General features: G+C 41.5%; 1 protein-coding gene across 8 annotated transcripts in view; it reads right to left on the bottom strand.

Moving 5' to 3' along the window:
* dip2bb (DIP2 acetate--CoA ligase B (putative)b) overlaps window positions 1-16220 on the bottom strand; it is a 49130-nt gene that overhangs the window by 6005 nt on the left and 26905 nt on the right. For 3 of the 8 annotated variants that reach the window (XM_026168089.2, XM_026168090.2, XM_080301315.1), the window contains 21 exons: window positions 10728-10925; window positions 10407-10498; window positions 9992-10102; window positions 9774-9897; window positions 8403-8512; window positions 8155-8257; window positions 7928-7992; window positions 7560-7653; window positions 7360-7479; window positions 7152-7266; window positions 6763-6902; window positions 5038-5174; window positions 4832-4912; window positions 4598-4725; window positions 4227-4341; window positions 3880-4081; window positions 2908-3020; window positions 1858-1938; window positions 1635-1758; window positions 1427-1548; window positions 903-1014 (listed from right to left, as the gene is read on the bottom strand). In XM_026168089.2, coding sequence (XP_026023874.1) covers window positions 903-1014; window positions 1427-1548; window positions 1635-1758; window positions 1858-1938; window positions 2908-3020; window positions 3880-4081; window positions 4227-4341; window positions 4598-4725; window positions 4832-4912; window positions 5038-5174; window positions 6763-6902; window positions 7152-7266; window positions 7360-7479; window positions 7560-7653; window positions 7928-7992; window positions 8155-8257; window positions 8403-8512; window positions 9774-9897; window positions 9992-10102; window positions 10407-10498; window positions 10728-10925 — 2487 coding nt within the window. Of the gene's footprint in view, window positions 1-902; window positions 1015-1426; window positions 1549-1634; window positions 1759-1857; window positions 1939-2421; window positions 2446-2907; window positions 3021-3879; window positions 4082-4226; window positions 4342-4597; window positions 4726-4831; window positions 4913-5037; window positions 5175-6762; window positions 6903-7151; window positions 7480-7559; window positions 7654-7927; window positions 7993-8154; window positions 8258-8402; window positions 8513-9773; window positions 9898-9991; window positions 10103-10406; window positions 10499-10727; window positions 10926-16220 lie in introns of all 8 variants that reach the window. The other 5 variants (XM_026168087.2, XM_026168088.2, XM_026168084.2 and 2 more) reach the window with 3 other exon arrangements.

Genomic DNA, 16220 nt, shown 5'->3' with positions numbered 1-16220 from the left:
TCTACGCTGCCTCGACTGCGACCCACAACTAATGAACCATGTTCCTGCTTTGAATCTGACACATGAGAAAGTCAAGCGCTGTGAACAACGTGTACTTAATTTGGAGTGTGTATGTAAATAACAAGAAACTGCAGGATTTAAAGTTTTGTCATATGTTAAAACTGAACAGGGGAAAAAAAGTGTTTTATTTTCTCATTTTCTTTTCGGCGTGTTTGCTTATTTACAGCTTTCACGGCTGATTTATTTAAAAATCACGTTGATGGACCATTGAAAACTATAGCATAGCAAAATGACAGCAAACTGTTATAAAAGCAGCTCCCTCAGTCACAATGGGGCACTGCAGTGGGCAGCTACACACGTTTGCTTTTGCATCGGATGCCTTTACAGTGGACACAACCCCAAAAAGGATTTGTGTAACCTCCGGAGACCAAGTAATGGATCTTTTCCTTGTTAGGCAAATGTGTAAACCACCATACTATGAAGCTACTAATAAAAACAAAGAGTCATTAACCTTTAATTTTTGATTAATTTTGATCAACCTTCTGATAAATACGATAGTTTATAATAAACAAACTTTTATATTTACCAGAATATTTACCAAAATGAATGAACTGTGAGGACAGTGAATCATCTTTCTTTAGAATGCCTGACTTTCACATTACTGACTTATTATTCATAATTCTTTGATACAAGGATTAATAACTGAATACTAACTGCATACTTACATCTGAGTTGCAAATACTTGACGGTGTTTATAAAACATTAAAAATAGCTGGAACGTCTCAATCATACCAACTGGCACCACAAGGGGGGGCCTGATTTAGCCCATGGCTTGTAACCAGAGCATCATGCAGTACTCAGATATGTTCAGGCTTGATTAACATACTAAGAGTATTTACTACCTGTGTCAATGATTGTTGGCCAGGTTTTAACATTAACAGAGGCAGCTGCCTCTTTGGAGCGCAGAGTCCTCATGAGGTTTTGTGTCGTAAGGATGCACGCAGCTTTACTGACCTGGTAACAAAACACATTTGAATGGGAGCGTGAACAACACAACAGTCAGAATCATTTTTGTTGTAAAATTGTGAGCAGCACATTCCATCAGCGGGTCGATTACAGTTAAAAAGTGGAAACTACGATGGACACTGTAACTGGACCCACTTCATGAGCATAATTTGCTCTCGGAATCAATGTAGCTTGTAAATGGAAATTATTTCAGGAAACTGGATGCCATAAAGATCTGTTAAAATCTAATGAAGCGCAGAGAGGCGCCAAGTAGTTGCAGAGTTATTTTTGGTGAAAGCATAAGTAGAAGTAATCCAGTGTATGGACGTGTTTTTTTTAGTCCTAATATCTACACGAATGAGATCCTGCTTAGGATTAAATGAAAGGACAGGCATAAATGCATGTAACCACATGCACTTACGTCAATGATCATGCGGACAGTAGGCAGCGTGGCTGCCAGGTTCTGAGGGTGCGGAGGCCTGACGTTTACAGGAACACATCCAGCATAGAGACAGCCGTAAAAAGCAGCAATCAAATCGATCCCTGAGGGAAAACAAACAGAGGAAAATCATTTCATAACAATGATGACGGAAGGAACGCTTAGACATGGAGCCGGAGGTAGAACCCACCAGGAGGATAGAGCAGCACTACATTCTCTCCTGTGTTGATGCTGCCTTTCTCAGTGAGCGCTGCAGCTATCTTCTCAGCTCGCTTATGAAGCTGGACACAGGTCGCTGTCCCCACTGTCACACCCTGAAGGACAGGTGACAGTAAGGTTACTATGTATTGTTTTTGTCAATCACATAGATGATGTACGGCATTTTGCAGTGTATGGACAGATCAGTTTGGTACCTTGGCGTTAAGAAGAATGTAGAGAACGTGGTCTGGGTCTGTCTGTGCCCTCCACTGTAGCGCCTCTGTCAAATACTGATGCTGTTATTAAATAAGAAACATAATTACACACTGTAAACTGAGTGTTTTTTTGTTTAAGTGTATAAAATATTACAAACCCAGCCACTGGGGGTAAATACAGGAAGGGTGGTGTTGAAAAAAAGAATTTATTAGGGTCTAAATTTAAAATAAACAAAGCGATGCTTACACTGAGTGTGCTGTCTGAGAGCTGTCTGGTATAAATGATCTGAACAAGAATTAATAGCACACTAAGCCAATATAGCTCTTATAGTAATGAACCCTAACTTAGGATGTGAAAGGTACATCAGCAATAAAAATAAAGGGTGACATTCATGGAAGGTGCTTATTTTCTGAAATACCAAAAAGTTAAAAACCCATGCAAATTCTTGCTTACGTCAGAACTGAACGAAAGCACACAAACTAAAACCACAATACAATACAGATTCGAGCATGACCAGAATAAACGAGGGTGGGGAACATGCCAGAGAGGGTCGTGATTCTTACCATTACGGTGGGCCACATACAGAGCTACATCCAGAGAGTGACGAGAGAAGAGAGAAAGAAGAGTCCAGATTTTTCTATAAAACTGAGCTCTGGCTGAGGTAGAGCCATTGTTACAGTGGCAGCTGAAATGTTTCAGTGTTTCCTATTTTAACACACTTTGCTGAGCAATGCTGTTAATTACATGCACAGGGTGCCTGCAGCTTCTGAAAGACTTGCATTTAGCTCTTGTGAAAAACAGGAGTTAGGTTAAAAAGGGTACGGTCACACTGCAAGAATCAGTGCAAAATTCTGATATAGTTCTTGCATACATTCATCCATTCACATTTTCATTTATTGCAGATTCCAATTAATGTGCAGTAGACACCAGAGCATTTCAACCAGTGCCAAAGAGGATGAGAAGATGAACATTTTATGGCCATTTCTGCCGGCAGTTTGATCGAAGCTTGGGTTATCAGATTCGGAGTTCGGTGCTCATAGTTCTAGTACCTTTCGGACCAGATCCTGATCTTCAATCAGACCGAGGTCTCTCCCTGCAGCCTGGGCAATCCTCTTTCCTGCCACCAGGTTTCCCACCATGACAGATGCAGGACCGACACCAACTACAAGACAAAACAGTCCGAAAGAGATAAAGTGAAATAAAGTAGGAGGCAAAAACAAGACAGGGAGGCCAGACCTCAAAATTATCAAAGCTGTGTGAGATCATCTTGACACAGAAACAAACAAAAGGCAGCATCGAGAGAAGAGCTTTGAATGTCCTTCAAGAAGCCCGGAGAACTATTCCTGAAAACTACTTAAAAAATAATAATAATAATAAAAATAATGTATACTTTATTGATCCCTGTGGGAAAATTCCTCTCTGCATTTGACCCATTCACTAAGTGAAGCAGTGGGCAGCCATTGGGCACCGGGGAACAGTGTGTAGGGATGGTACCTTGCTCAGGGGTACCTCAGTGTAGCTGTTCAGTGGATTCGAACCCCCGACCTTCCGATAATGGGGCCACCACTCTACCTACTGAGCTAGCCCTGCCCCAAAAATGACAGGAAAGCTTGTCTAAGAGAGTTCAGACTCTGTTTAAGACTGAAGGTTGTCAAACCAAATACTGAATTGTTAGAATAGTACAATCACTGTTTATTTAGATGCCATGCATGTTTGCACATTTCAATAAGTTCCTGCTCTTATTTCGCAGTTTCCTAGCAAAACACCTAGAAATGAGGGGTGACTTAAGACATTTGCAGATTACTGCATCTATATCCTTATGACTGCACAGCAGACCCATAGGTTTCCTACAAACTACATCTATAAACAGTCTCTGTGCTGGACTCCATTTAATAATTTATGCTAAATACGTTTAAATTATGAACCTCCTCACCGAGGCTTCATTTGGCATAATCTTGTAAGAAATTGATGGGGATCATTTTCAGTCATGTTGAACAGAAGTTTGTGTCAGACAGACCTACCTGGCTGCTTCTGGCGGGGCTTGGGCAGGTTGGTGACACAGGTATGGGGACACATTAGGATATTGCAGGGGTGGAGATTGCCCTCTAAGAAAAACTGCTTTGTGTCAGAAATGTGGATGCCACCCAGCGGCGTTTTTGGTAAGGTGTTCGCCGGGACCAGAGCCAAGCAGTAGAGCCCCACTTGGTGGATGCTATCAATAGCCTACAGATGAAACCAAGCACTGAGATTAGCTTTGCTGGGTAATGTTCTATATGTCGAATGATTTTTCGATAACTCCAAAGACTGAAGATTATATTGTAGACACACTGAATGGAGGCTTCCATTCGAACGCTGTGGCTGAATTTACCTGAAGCACCCGGCTCATCCACTGGAAGCTGTCCTCCTCGCTGGCATCGGGCCTCTGCTCTGCCACAATTACAACCCTCTCATCATAGAACACCGTGACTGAAAACACAGCAATCCTGACACACACGAGGATACACAAACTCACTGAAGATTAGCCAGAAGACGTGGAAATCAAACACAAATGAGCAGTTTAAAGCATACAGAAAGTAGAAATACTTTATCTTTCAATAATCCCTTCAGTTGTCAGTGTGGGGCCTGCTGTGTTTCCTCTATACCACTAGATGTCAGTAGTTATAAATAAGATTTGCACTTGACCCACCAAAGAGCTCTAAGATTATTTTCTTTAATCCATGAAGAAGAGTTTTGCCTCACCTGCCACGGTACACAGTCTTGACCGGCTCAACTGCAAGAGCTGTGGCCACCAAGTCGTCGGCGTTGTGTCTCCGCCCGCTCACCATCAGCAGGCCTTCGATCTTCCCCACCACGAAGATGAGACTGCCCTGTACAGAGCAAGTGATGCAACAGCAGGGTTGTTATACGGTTAGTGAGAGAGACGAATGGTTTCAGGTTGCCACAGAAGTGCTCTAATGAAAGAGTCCTACTTACTGGGCCAACAAACCCCAGGAGTCCAGATCGCACAAATGGAATCTCTCCAATGGGAACTCCGTTAGCGTTAACCGGTATCACCTGGGCACGACGACGCAAAGAAAGAACAGCAAAACACACAAAAACAGAATCAGCTTTAACTGCGTCCCTTACTAACGATGGTGGCAGCATGTGCAGTTTGAGTGTTGGTTATTCTGCTTTCGCACCTCAAAGGTGTTTTTGGTGAGTCCAGGCAGGCCATAGTACATGTTGCCTCCTGCACGGGAGTTGATAATTATCTCTCCAATTTCATCTGTTTTACACAACTGAGGCGGTCCATCTGGCTTAACGATACACATCAGAGCTGGAGGGACAAAAAGGCAAAGTTAAGAAAACACGGACTTCCTAATTTAAAATGATTCCCTTGATAATTTTATCTTAGACGTATGACTAAAAAAAGTCCCACTTTCATTCTTTGTTGCGTACATGTATTCAGATTTACATCCTTTCTGTTATTTTTGCAGTTTAAAAAGATTGACTGGATTGACAGAATGTGGGAAAGTGTAGACTTTCAGCTTAAATTTAATAAAAGAGTGTATTACTTGTTTTAACAATTAACAATTTTTATATTCAGTCCCCTATCTGAGTGTCATAAATATAAATGAACAAATTAACACAGTTACATCAAAATATTCATGTTAAAGACTTTGCTGAGGATCCTTTGCAGGAAATGGCTGCACGATGTCAGGAAGCAAACAGATAACACCAAAGAATGAGTTTCCTCCTTTGGGATTCCTTGTTTCCAGGCCTGCAAATGTTTTTTATATTTTGTGGTTCTTTATGCCTTCAGTCTTGCCTTTCTTTACCTTCAGAAACTCCTGGGTTTCATTTTAGCTTAAAGTACAAATTTGTCTGCTTAACCACAGATGCACACTTATGCATCAGACTGCCTCCAATGTCTAATCTTTGTTTTCTACTGCTGAGGCTTATGAGGGGCTTATTACAGGCTTGGATTATGACATGTCTGTCTCCTAGAGGTTTGATAAATGTTTTTTTTTCTCTTTATGATGGAAAGGATCCCATGATCACTGACCAAATTAGTCCAGGTTCAAGTACAACAGTGCATCCTTTTACCCCCCTCATTATTGTGCCAACGTGCTAATGTCCCTGCTAGTTCTCTGGTGGATATTGACCTCCACTGAGAGCTCCTTTAGTGCATGTTGTGGGTTCACAGATTAAGCTTTTAAAAATGAAATGCCACACTTGGAATCACTTCCAAACCTTTGACCTCATTCATTTATGAGGAAATATTAATGAATAGGCCGAGTCAATTTTTCGTATAGATTGTTCAATTACACATGAGCCCAGATAAACAGGGCACTATATATATATATAAAAATGGCAGTTGTTGGTACAATATTTTAGTTTGACCTCCTAAGTGAAAGCTTAAAGTCTGCATATTCATTACAAACTGTAACATGAACAAGTGTTGGTATATAGCCAAAATAATAAATGCTGTTTTAGTGTTCAAAAACCCAACTGTTTATGTCATGAAGTCTTAGAAATAAACATCTGCCAAAAAACTGGAACATTTTATCTGGATGTTGAAAAGAAGAAGATAATTATTTGAATTTCTAATTTTCTCATATGATTATAATTTTATGATTATATTTTTGAACAAGCTTGTTTGCCTCCATTTTCTTGGAGACGTGCAAAAGGTCAAACAGAAAGATTTCAGAGCTGGCGGCAACTAGGCCTATTACATTTTTACACTATAACCACGTGGTTATAGTTAGTCAATATTGTAATCTCCTAATATGTATAGAAAACTGTTTTTTGTTTTTTTTTTAAGTGTAGGTCGTAATGGTCTCTTTTTTAGCAAATTAATTACAATCAAAAAAACAAATGCAAACAAAAAGCCGTTTATCATGCAGCTTTTCTTCTACCCTCACCTCCAGGCATGACGTGCCCCACATCTTGTACAGTCAGAGCGGAGTTCTTGTCTTCCGTGTTCACCCTGATGACACCATGGCTCAAGCCACCCATGGAAAGGATGGCACGGGCAGGAAGAGGCGCACCAGGCACTCCGGATCTACACGAGTAGACAGTTCACAATCAAACATGGATGTTTCCATCTGTTAGCCATCTGCCTACCCTCTTATGAACAACATCACATATAAATTTCTGTCTAGTTGGACTGAAATACAAGCTGTGAAGGTGGCTTGTGTGAGACATGAAAGAATAGAAAGAATTTGGTTTTAATCTTCTGGTTTTGTCTTTAAGTTTTCTGTAATTTTTAACAACATCCAATAAGAGCAGTGAATATAGGTCAGTGAGTTACCTTCGTATAGCTACCGTCATGGCCTCTGGAGATGTGGCACAGGGGCAAATCACCTCAGGCTTCAGCCCATGAGACTGGAACTTGTTCAGGAAGGCATCGCAGGAAGACACTGACCCTGGAAAGTACAATTTTAAAAGTGTGACATCTAATTTGGCTTGTTGGAAAAGACCCAGTTTTACAAAGCAGCGATGGCTCGGGACATACTCACAGGGATTAGCACCATCAGCAACAATGAGCATTCGTAATGAAGCCAGGCTGATGTCTCTCTGCTCCCGATGAGCCATCATGGCCCAGTGCAGATCTCGGCACTTCACCAGAGCTACACGAGCTGCACAACAGCAGGAGTTACATGGAGTATTATAAAATTATTTTTTAATACACTTCGTCTCAGAGTAAAAGATAATTTACCTTTATGGATGTGGACCCTCTGCACCCAGGAGAGAGGACAGGCTTTCATCACTGCATAGGGAACGCTGATCGTGTGTATCCTGTTCATTACAGCCTGCAATCAAACAACCTGATTACTGGAGGTTGCAAATAAAAAAAAAACTGGAAGGGATTTTTTTTCTTCCAACTTGACAAACAACACAAACAGTGAGAAACCCATTTTGTGATGATTTTGTGCAAGAAATCTTTCATTAGTAATTTAACATTTTACATTTACTAGAGAATTTATAGTTCAGATATAATGTGCACACAAATTAAGACGTTGTACATGCACCTAGCTGTATATGCAACCTAACCTAACCTAGAAATCTACAGCTAATGACACTCACTGTGAGAACTCCATGCCATAAGCCCATGTCCTTTTTGAAGTCCAAGACATTCACCAAAGTTTCCCCTTAAAACAGAGACACAAACACATAAGTGAGGTTGGCTATGTCTAAACAATCTAAACTGAGACATGACTCAAGTTGTGATTTGCTGTTATATAAATAATATGGAGCTGAACCGAAATAAAGCTTTGTGTAATGGATGATGCAAACACTATCCTTCTACTCACCCTCACAGTAGTTGCAGGCCTGAGTCAGTGATTGGCAGTGGGTTAACATGGCCACTTTAGACACAGCCACGCCCACCACTGTGCCCTCCTTATTTGCTTTATACTACAAAGAGATGAAGCAACAGATGAGCCACAACACACCTGACTAAAATGATGCTTTAAAATATTTTTGGTACTTTGACAGGATGGAATAGGCTCTAAGAATGAAGCAACAAAAGTAAAAATAATAATAAGCACAGCTGTGTTACCTCTATGTATGCAGGGTCAGTGTTAGCAGTGGGAATGTGCGGCTGCCAGTCTTTGGATGGTTTCGTCAAGTACTTTGAATCTGTTATCACCCACTTCATTCGAGGCCAGCCTAACAGAGACAGGGAAGATATGCATCACACAACAATTTCGAGAAATATTTAATTTCTTTAAAAACAAAAAACAACAACAACAAAACCTCACAGGTTTTCTAAAAGCCACCAAAATTGATCTGAATTAAAACCCCAATTCTCCCTAAAAAATGGGATGCTGAGTAATGTGTAAAAAAAAAAAAATGCAATGATTTGCAAATCATATAAACTCACACATAACACAGAAAACATGTCAAATGTTTAAACTCAGGCATACAAATATTAGATCATTTTATATTTGGATGGATTTTGTAACATGTCTGAAAAAGTTGAGATGGAAGAAACAAAAGGATGGAAAAGAAAGTTATGCTGAACTGAACTAACTGGGTCAGTAACATGAGTGTGAATGGACTCAGGGACACTTCCAGAAATCACAGTCTGTGAACACAGTTCGCTGTGCGATCGACAAATGCAGTTTGAAGCTTTATCGTACAAAGAAGCAGCCGTAAGTGAACATGATCAAGAAAAAAGTGCTGTCTTCCCTGGACCAAAGTGCTTTTAAAATGGACTGAGGCAAAGTGTAAAACTATTCTGTGGTCAGATGAATGAAAATTGTGTATTGTCTTTGGAAAACATGGATGCTGCATCATGTGGACTAAAGTGAAGAGGGACTATCTGGCTTGTTTTCCATGCTCAGTTCAAAAGCCTGCATCTCTGATGGAATAGAGCTGCATTGGTGCCTTTTTGGAAACAGTATCTTTCACAAGTTTAAAGGTGCCAACAATGCAGAAAGGTATATGCTCCCATTAAGACAAACACCTCCTTCATGGAAGGCCTGGAGACAATGCTAAACAACATACTGCATCTATTACAACAGCTTCATAGTAGAAGAGGCGAGGTACTGAACTGGCCTGCCTGCCTGCAGTTCACACCGTTCACCAAATGAGAATATTTGGCTCATCATGAAACAAAAAATAGGACAAAGAAGACCCAGGACTGTTGAGCAGACAACATTTCCTTCCAAAAGGTCCAGCAGCTGGTTCCTCAGTTTCCAGATGTTTATGGACTGGATGCCACACAGCAGTACGCACAGACCTGTTCTAACTGTTTTGATACGTGTCGCTATGAAATGTTACTTTTTCTCATTTAAAACATTTGGTCTGTTTTCCAGGTTCTACTGTGAATAAGAGTTTTTGACATTAGTGTTGAATTAGACAAAGGTTGCTTTTTTTAAAACAAAACAGGTATTCAGGACATTCAGGACAGAACTTGCTTGCTGACCTTTAAATTGTAGTATTTCGCCCGTGGGGGTCTTGGGTAGGCCTTTCAGGCAGATCTCACTAGTCAGAGCCAGACCAACGCCACAGCTACCGAGCAGAAAACCCACCTGGCTGATACCTGCATCCTAAACACGTCACAAACAGGACAACAAGAAAGCACTCAGATTTTTGAACATAATAAAAACATAAAATGAAAGTTTCCTGTGACGGTTTTTATACCTTGCGAGACAGCGGTACCTCAATAGGTACAGGTATAACTTCAGCAAGGAGGCATCCATAAAATGCCACCCAGAACATCCCGGGGTCACTGTTGGGGTACACCAGCGCCACCTACCAAGAAAGTTTAGTTGGACGTTAAAACAAGCACTTTCTGGGGCCAGTGGTCATTTTAATAAAGTAAACCCTCTTCCATATCAGTCGTTTTACGTAACAGGACATAATAGACATAAAAGCAGCATAGAAGCAGTGTGTGAAAAACTAAAAACAGTCTTTTTTGATGTTATTTTCAACAACAACAAAAAAAATCCTGCCTCCCACAGAGGCAGCAGCAATAAATTGTGATACAGTCAATGTTCATTGCAAATACACAAGTTAAAAATAATCATTTGCTGTAAATAGGTGTGTGAGCTCTTACTCGGTCTCCTGGTTTGAGGATTTGCTCGTTTTTAGTGCCCAGTTTGTTCAGGAGGGTGTACGCCAGCTTCACACTGCGACTCCACAGCTTCCCTAACAGACAGATGGTAGATTTTGAGGGGGCGGGGGGGGGGGGTTAGCACCTTTAGAAAAATATAATGTCAAAGAGTTTGCACATTTTTTTTACTATTACTAGGTTTTAAAATAATAAACATATATAATGTTATCTTTCAGTCGTCACAATAAGCGTTTATGACATTAAATGACATCATTTTACTGACTTGATGACGTTATACTTCTCTCTTTGAATCTTGTGTCTCACCATAAGTCAGTGTATAGAGTGGTTTGCCTGTGATGTCGAGAGCAGTAAGGGCGGGGCTCTTCCCCTGAGTGGCTCCCCAGCGAGCCAGCGCTGCCTGCAGGGCTGGAGGCCAGTTACTGACCACTCCCAAAGGCTCCCCTTTCACTGGGATGATCTGACGGCCCTCTGGCTTGGGTGTGTTGGGGTCCGGTTGGGGCACTGTGAAAGAGAGACAACAGGACACTTTTGAGTATATTACAGACTAATGAGATGAGATATCACTGAGGTAAAACCGGTCCATGCGGGGTATCAGTTTCCTCCTACATGGTTTCCCCCTTTGTTTCCTGAGCTCTCATGTTACCTGTTTTTTTTTTTTTCGTTTTTTTTTTAATTTACTAATATATATATATATATATATATATATATATATATATATATATATATATATGTATTTATTTATTAGGGGTGCAACGATACACAAAATTCTCGGTTCGGTTCGATACTTTGGTGTCACGGTTCGATATTTTTTCGATACAAAAAAATCGTTCATGCCTTTTTAATTTGTCATTTATTAAAATTATAAATATATATTTTAACTCAAAAGTACAGTTTTTAAATTTAATGTTGCTGAAACAAAAGTAATTAAAAAAATAAATATATCTCAGGGCTCTCAAAATTTCAAATTCCCTGGTAGCCCTTCGGGCAGGGACTCTTCAGTTTTTGGTAGCCCAAAATAAATGTAAGTAGCCCGAATAAAAAAGAGAGCAATTTTTTGATTGATGTTTTGTTTCCTTTACAATATTATACATTAAAGTATAATATTGTAAAGGAAACAAAACGTTAATCAAAAAATTGTTGAAAAACAAATTACAACATTGTATAAAAATTACAATCATCAACTCAAATACTTGGTTCTAATTGAACAGAAATTTCTATGAACTTGTAAGAACTGTGTAGGACATGAATCAGTCTGTGTCAGATCCTGAATTTGAAATTTCCGCTGAAGTCACGGGTAAGAGACAAGTGGAACCAAGATCTAGGCCATTTGCTTTTTGAAGTTTGCAAAGACTGCTAAATTTTGCCAGTGGTAGTTCACTCTTTGCAACATAGTACGCTGTTCTAAACAGATTTTTCAGGTTTATTTTTAGTATGTTATTTGCAATTGGTGTTTGTTCTGGGAAAGATATTGCAGACTGAGCAATAATGCATTTCTTGCATTTCTAATGGGGGCCTTTCTTAAAATGACTGGTCCCAGTAACAAAGGCGCTTGTCGACTCAGAAATCGAGAGAAAACTAACAACACACCCGGCAGAACATTATGTTATTTACACGGGTGCACATAAGTGGTCCGCATGTGCGCATTCGCTGTCAAAATAAAAGACGCGCACCAGATAAGAAGTTGCAACGCGCGTTTGCGTCCATATAAAAGCACTGTTTTAGTCCGCTAGAGTGGGATTTTCACGGCACATTCCGCACCACATCTCTGTGCGTTCATCATTTGTTTGAAGCCAGCTCACCTCCTGCAACCACTTTTCCGAGAATACGCGCTTCTTTTGTGGTTCGGACTCCTTCTGACATTTCTTTGGAGGTGGAGGAACACCAAAGTAATTGCTTAAAGGAGCTTCTTCGACATCTTTAAGAGTTTTAAACAAATGTCTGTCCTCGTCCAGAAAATCTTATGTATGCAAACACGCGTTGCAACTTCATATCTTGTGCGCGTTTTTTTTTTTGTTTGTTTTTTTGACAGCGAATGCGCACCTGCGGACCACTTATGTGCAGTCCTGGTTATTTAGCTCATCATATTGCAGCCACAGAAATTCTTTTGTCCATGAAACCAGAAAGCTGCACTTTCTTTTTGCCTTATAGTCTGATTTGTCATAACTTTTACGTTTTGTGGTAAGCTTTTCTTTGGCTGTCACTTCTTCACCCTGACCTGTCTTATTTGGCTCAGCAGAACTAAAATATGTATCCTGCTGCTTTTACACACACACACACATAATGGTCAGCGATTCTCTGCGCGATCCACCTCTCATATGTTTAAGCTTGCTGTGGGAGATTTCACTTGTCATGTTTGCATAGTAAGCTAACAATTGATAAGACGATGTCAGAGGAATTGGTGCCCAAATTATCATCACTCACCAATCAGTACTGTCGCTCTCTATACACAGTTCATGCGATTGCAAAGTGAAAGCAAAAAACAAGGCAAATTCAAACGCGATTTCAATATGTCACATATTGACAGTGGCTCACCGATGCCAATGACATAATTACCCAGCTACATTTCCGAAAGAATGCAAAAGCATTGACATATATTTTTCCTTCCTACAATAGCCCGACGGGCAGGGCAGAGATAGATTTTGGTAGCCCGACTGGAAAAATCGCTAGCTCCAGGACGTCGGGCTAGCGATTTTGCAAGCCCTGTATCTGATTGAGGAATCACTCATCTTTGGAAAAGAGAGTTTATTACAGAGAAATGGCTCTTTCCAAAATAAAAGCTATACTATACGCTTCTTCTGGGCTATATTCTCAGCAGCATATTTTAGTGGGTCAGGGCTGTTCGGGGTTCTGTTTGTACAGTTATGTTTTGTTTATGTTGCCATAGTGACGGGTGACGCCCTCTCGCTGCAACGGTGTGTCCTTCCGGGGTCAGAGGGCGCCCTGTGTGTTGTTGTTGTTGCTGTGCGGTTGCCGGCGCTGAGCAGTTAGCTAGCGGCAGTGTTCTTCTGCAGATGTCAATAAACGGCTGTGCTCCCTGGCTAGCTCACGGGAAGCAAGACCAAACAACACCTCCGTCTCCTCGTTGTCTGAGCTCGCCACATTGGTGTCAGAAGTGGGATGATGGTGGCACCCCATGTTCTGACCCGAGTGACTTTGGTGCGCCAAAAGAAGGCACCTGGACATTTGCAAAGTGAAAGCAAAAAACAAGAGCAAATTCAAACACGATTTCAATATGTCACATATTGACAGTGGCTCACCGATGCCAATGACATAGTTACCCAGCTACATTAACGAAAGAATGCAAAAGCATTGACATATATTTTTCCTTCCTATGATAGCCCGACGGGCAGGGCAGAGATAGATTTTGGTAGCCCGACTGGAAAAATCGCTAGCCCCGGGACGTCGGGCTAGCGATTTTGCAAGCCCTGTGTTAACTTACAGGCATGGCCCTTTAAGGATGAAGCCTGATGGGAAATGTATTCGGGATGTGTGTAGCGGGACTGCCTGGTGTGTGTGTGTGTGTGTGTGAAGAGAGAGAGCGGAGAAGGGGAAAAAGTAACGGTTAGCTACAGAAGAGACGGAAATAAAATAAATAAAAGGAATATAATAACTCCCTCGACAGCCAGAGTTGTGTCGGCGATGCTCGCTGTGAGTAAACTGTTTCAGCCCACTGTACGCGGTGTTCGTGCCTTAGAGAAGAAATAAAGTTCGGTGAAGCAGTTTCCTACGCCTCCTTCGATCTTTTTGCTAGCGGAGTTGACCTGTATAGTAAGCTGTTGCCGGCTACGAGTCAGTTACGGAACCTTCAAGTAACTGCCAGAGGTTTCCTTACTACGGTTCGGGGCGCGGATCTGGCGCGGTAACACCTGTATCTGATTGAGGAGTCACTCATCTTTGGAAAAGAGAGTTTATTACAGAGAAAAGGCTCTTTCCAAAATAAAAGCTATACTATACGCTACTTCTGGGCTATATTCTCAGCAGCATATTGTAGCGGGTCAGGGCTGTTCGGGGTTCTGTTTGTACAGTTATGTTTTGTTTATGTTGCCATAGTGACGGGTGACGCCCTCTCGCTGCGACGGTGTGTATTTCCGGGGTCAGAGGGCGCCCTGTGTGTTGTTGTTGTTGCTGTGCGGTTGCCGCGCTGAGCAGTTAGCTAGCGGCAGTGTTCTTCTGCAGATGTCAATAAACGGCTGTGCTCCCTGGCTAGCTCACGGGAAGCAAGACCAAACGATACCTCCGTCTCCTCGTTGTCTGAGCTCGCCACATTGGTGTCAGAAGTGGGATGATGGTGGCACCCCATGTTCTGACTCGAGTGACTTTTCCCCCGCCGGTCGTGACCGGCCGGTGCGCCAAAAGAAGGCACCTGGACATTTGTGTGGGGTAATGGGGTCGTCGGGGACGACTGACCCCTTAGGTGGGGGCTATGTAGCGGGTCAGGGCTGTTCGGGGTTCTGTTTGTACAGTTATGTTTTGTTTATGTTGCCATAGTGACAGGTGACGCCTTCTCGCTGCCACGGTGTGTCCTTCCGGGGTCAGAGGGCGCTCTGTGTGTTGTTGTTGTTGTTGCTGTGCGGTTGCCGGGCTGAGCAGTTAGCTAGCAGCAGTGTTCTTCTGCAGATGTCAATAAACGGCTGTGCTCCCTGGCTAGCTCACGGGAAGCAAGACCAAACGATACCTCCGTCTCCTCCTTGTCTGAGCTCGCCACAATATTAAACATATCAGGTCCCCATAAGGAGAATCATGTGCTAACGGCTGTCTAAATGACTCGGGTAAAGTTTGTAGCATGCATGCTTGTTGGTTTTGTCTGCTTCCACTTGTCTTTGCACTAGGATGATGTCGGGGTAAATGTGCAGTCATATTCGTTGTGTTCCCACTAGTGCTGTCAGCGTTAATCTCGTTGAAATGACGTTAACGCCACAACACGGCAAATCTCCGTTAACGAGCTACCCCTGCGTGGGGCTAGACGGCCAACACCTTAACGAGCTAACTGCGCTAACGCACTAGTTCCCACCCATGTAATTGAGCATTGCATGGCACATCCAACATACTGTTTTACTTTAGTCCATGACACGCTTACCTTCAGGGTCATACGTTACATGAAAACCAAAAAACCAAAATAATTCCAAACGCCAGATCTGAATGAGGGTGTCTGTGTTGAACGCTTAGTGGATCTGCGCTCGACAGTGCAGCCTAGGCGGAGTAGTCGAACGCAGATTCACTGAGCGCTCAACACAGACAGCATCGTCAGAAGGAAGAGCGATAAGAATTGGACAACATTCTGTAAAGTGAGTGCTGATAATGCATAGTTTGTTGACCAGAGGGCAGCTTGCCTGTTGGCAATGTGTGTTTGAAATGCCACAAACACAACGATCAGTTGATCCAAGCAGAGTTGGGCAGAGAATAAACAAGAAGTCTGCAACTTGTTATAACTATAAAGCAAGTTTATTCTTAAACTCTCTCTCTCTCCATATATATATATATATACATATATATATATATACACACACACACATACACATATATACACATACACACACACACATATATATACACACACATACACACACACACACACACACATATATATACACACACATACACACACACACACACATATATATATATATATATATATATATATATATATATATACATATACACACACATATGTGTATACACGTATACACATATATATGTATACACACATATATATAAATGCCAAAGATTTATCACCATCTCCTTATTCTAAAATAGATTTTTATCAGTGTTTTGCTTTACATCACACAAATTTGAATT

Source organism: Astatotilapia calliptera, chromosome 5, assembly GCF_964374335.1.
Source record: "Astatotilapia calliptera chromosome 5, fAstCal68.1, whole genome shotgun sequence".
NCBI lineage: Eukaryota > Metazoa > Chordata > Actinopteri > Cichliformes > Cichlidae > Astatotilapia > Astatotilapia calliptera.
Note: the sequence above shows the minus strand (reverse complement) of the source record. Positions and strands in the feature narration are given on the sequence as shown.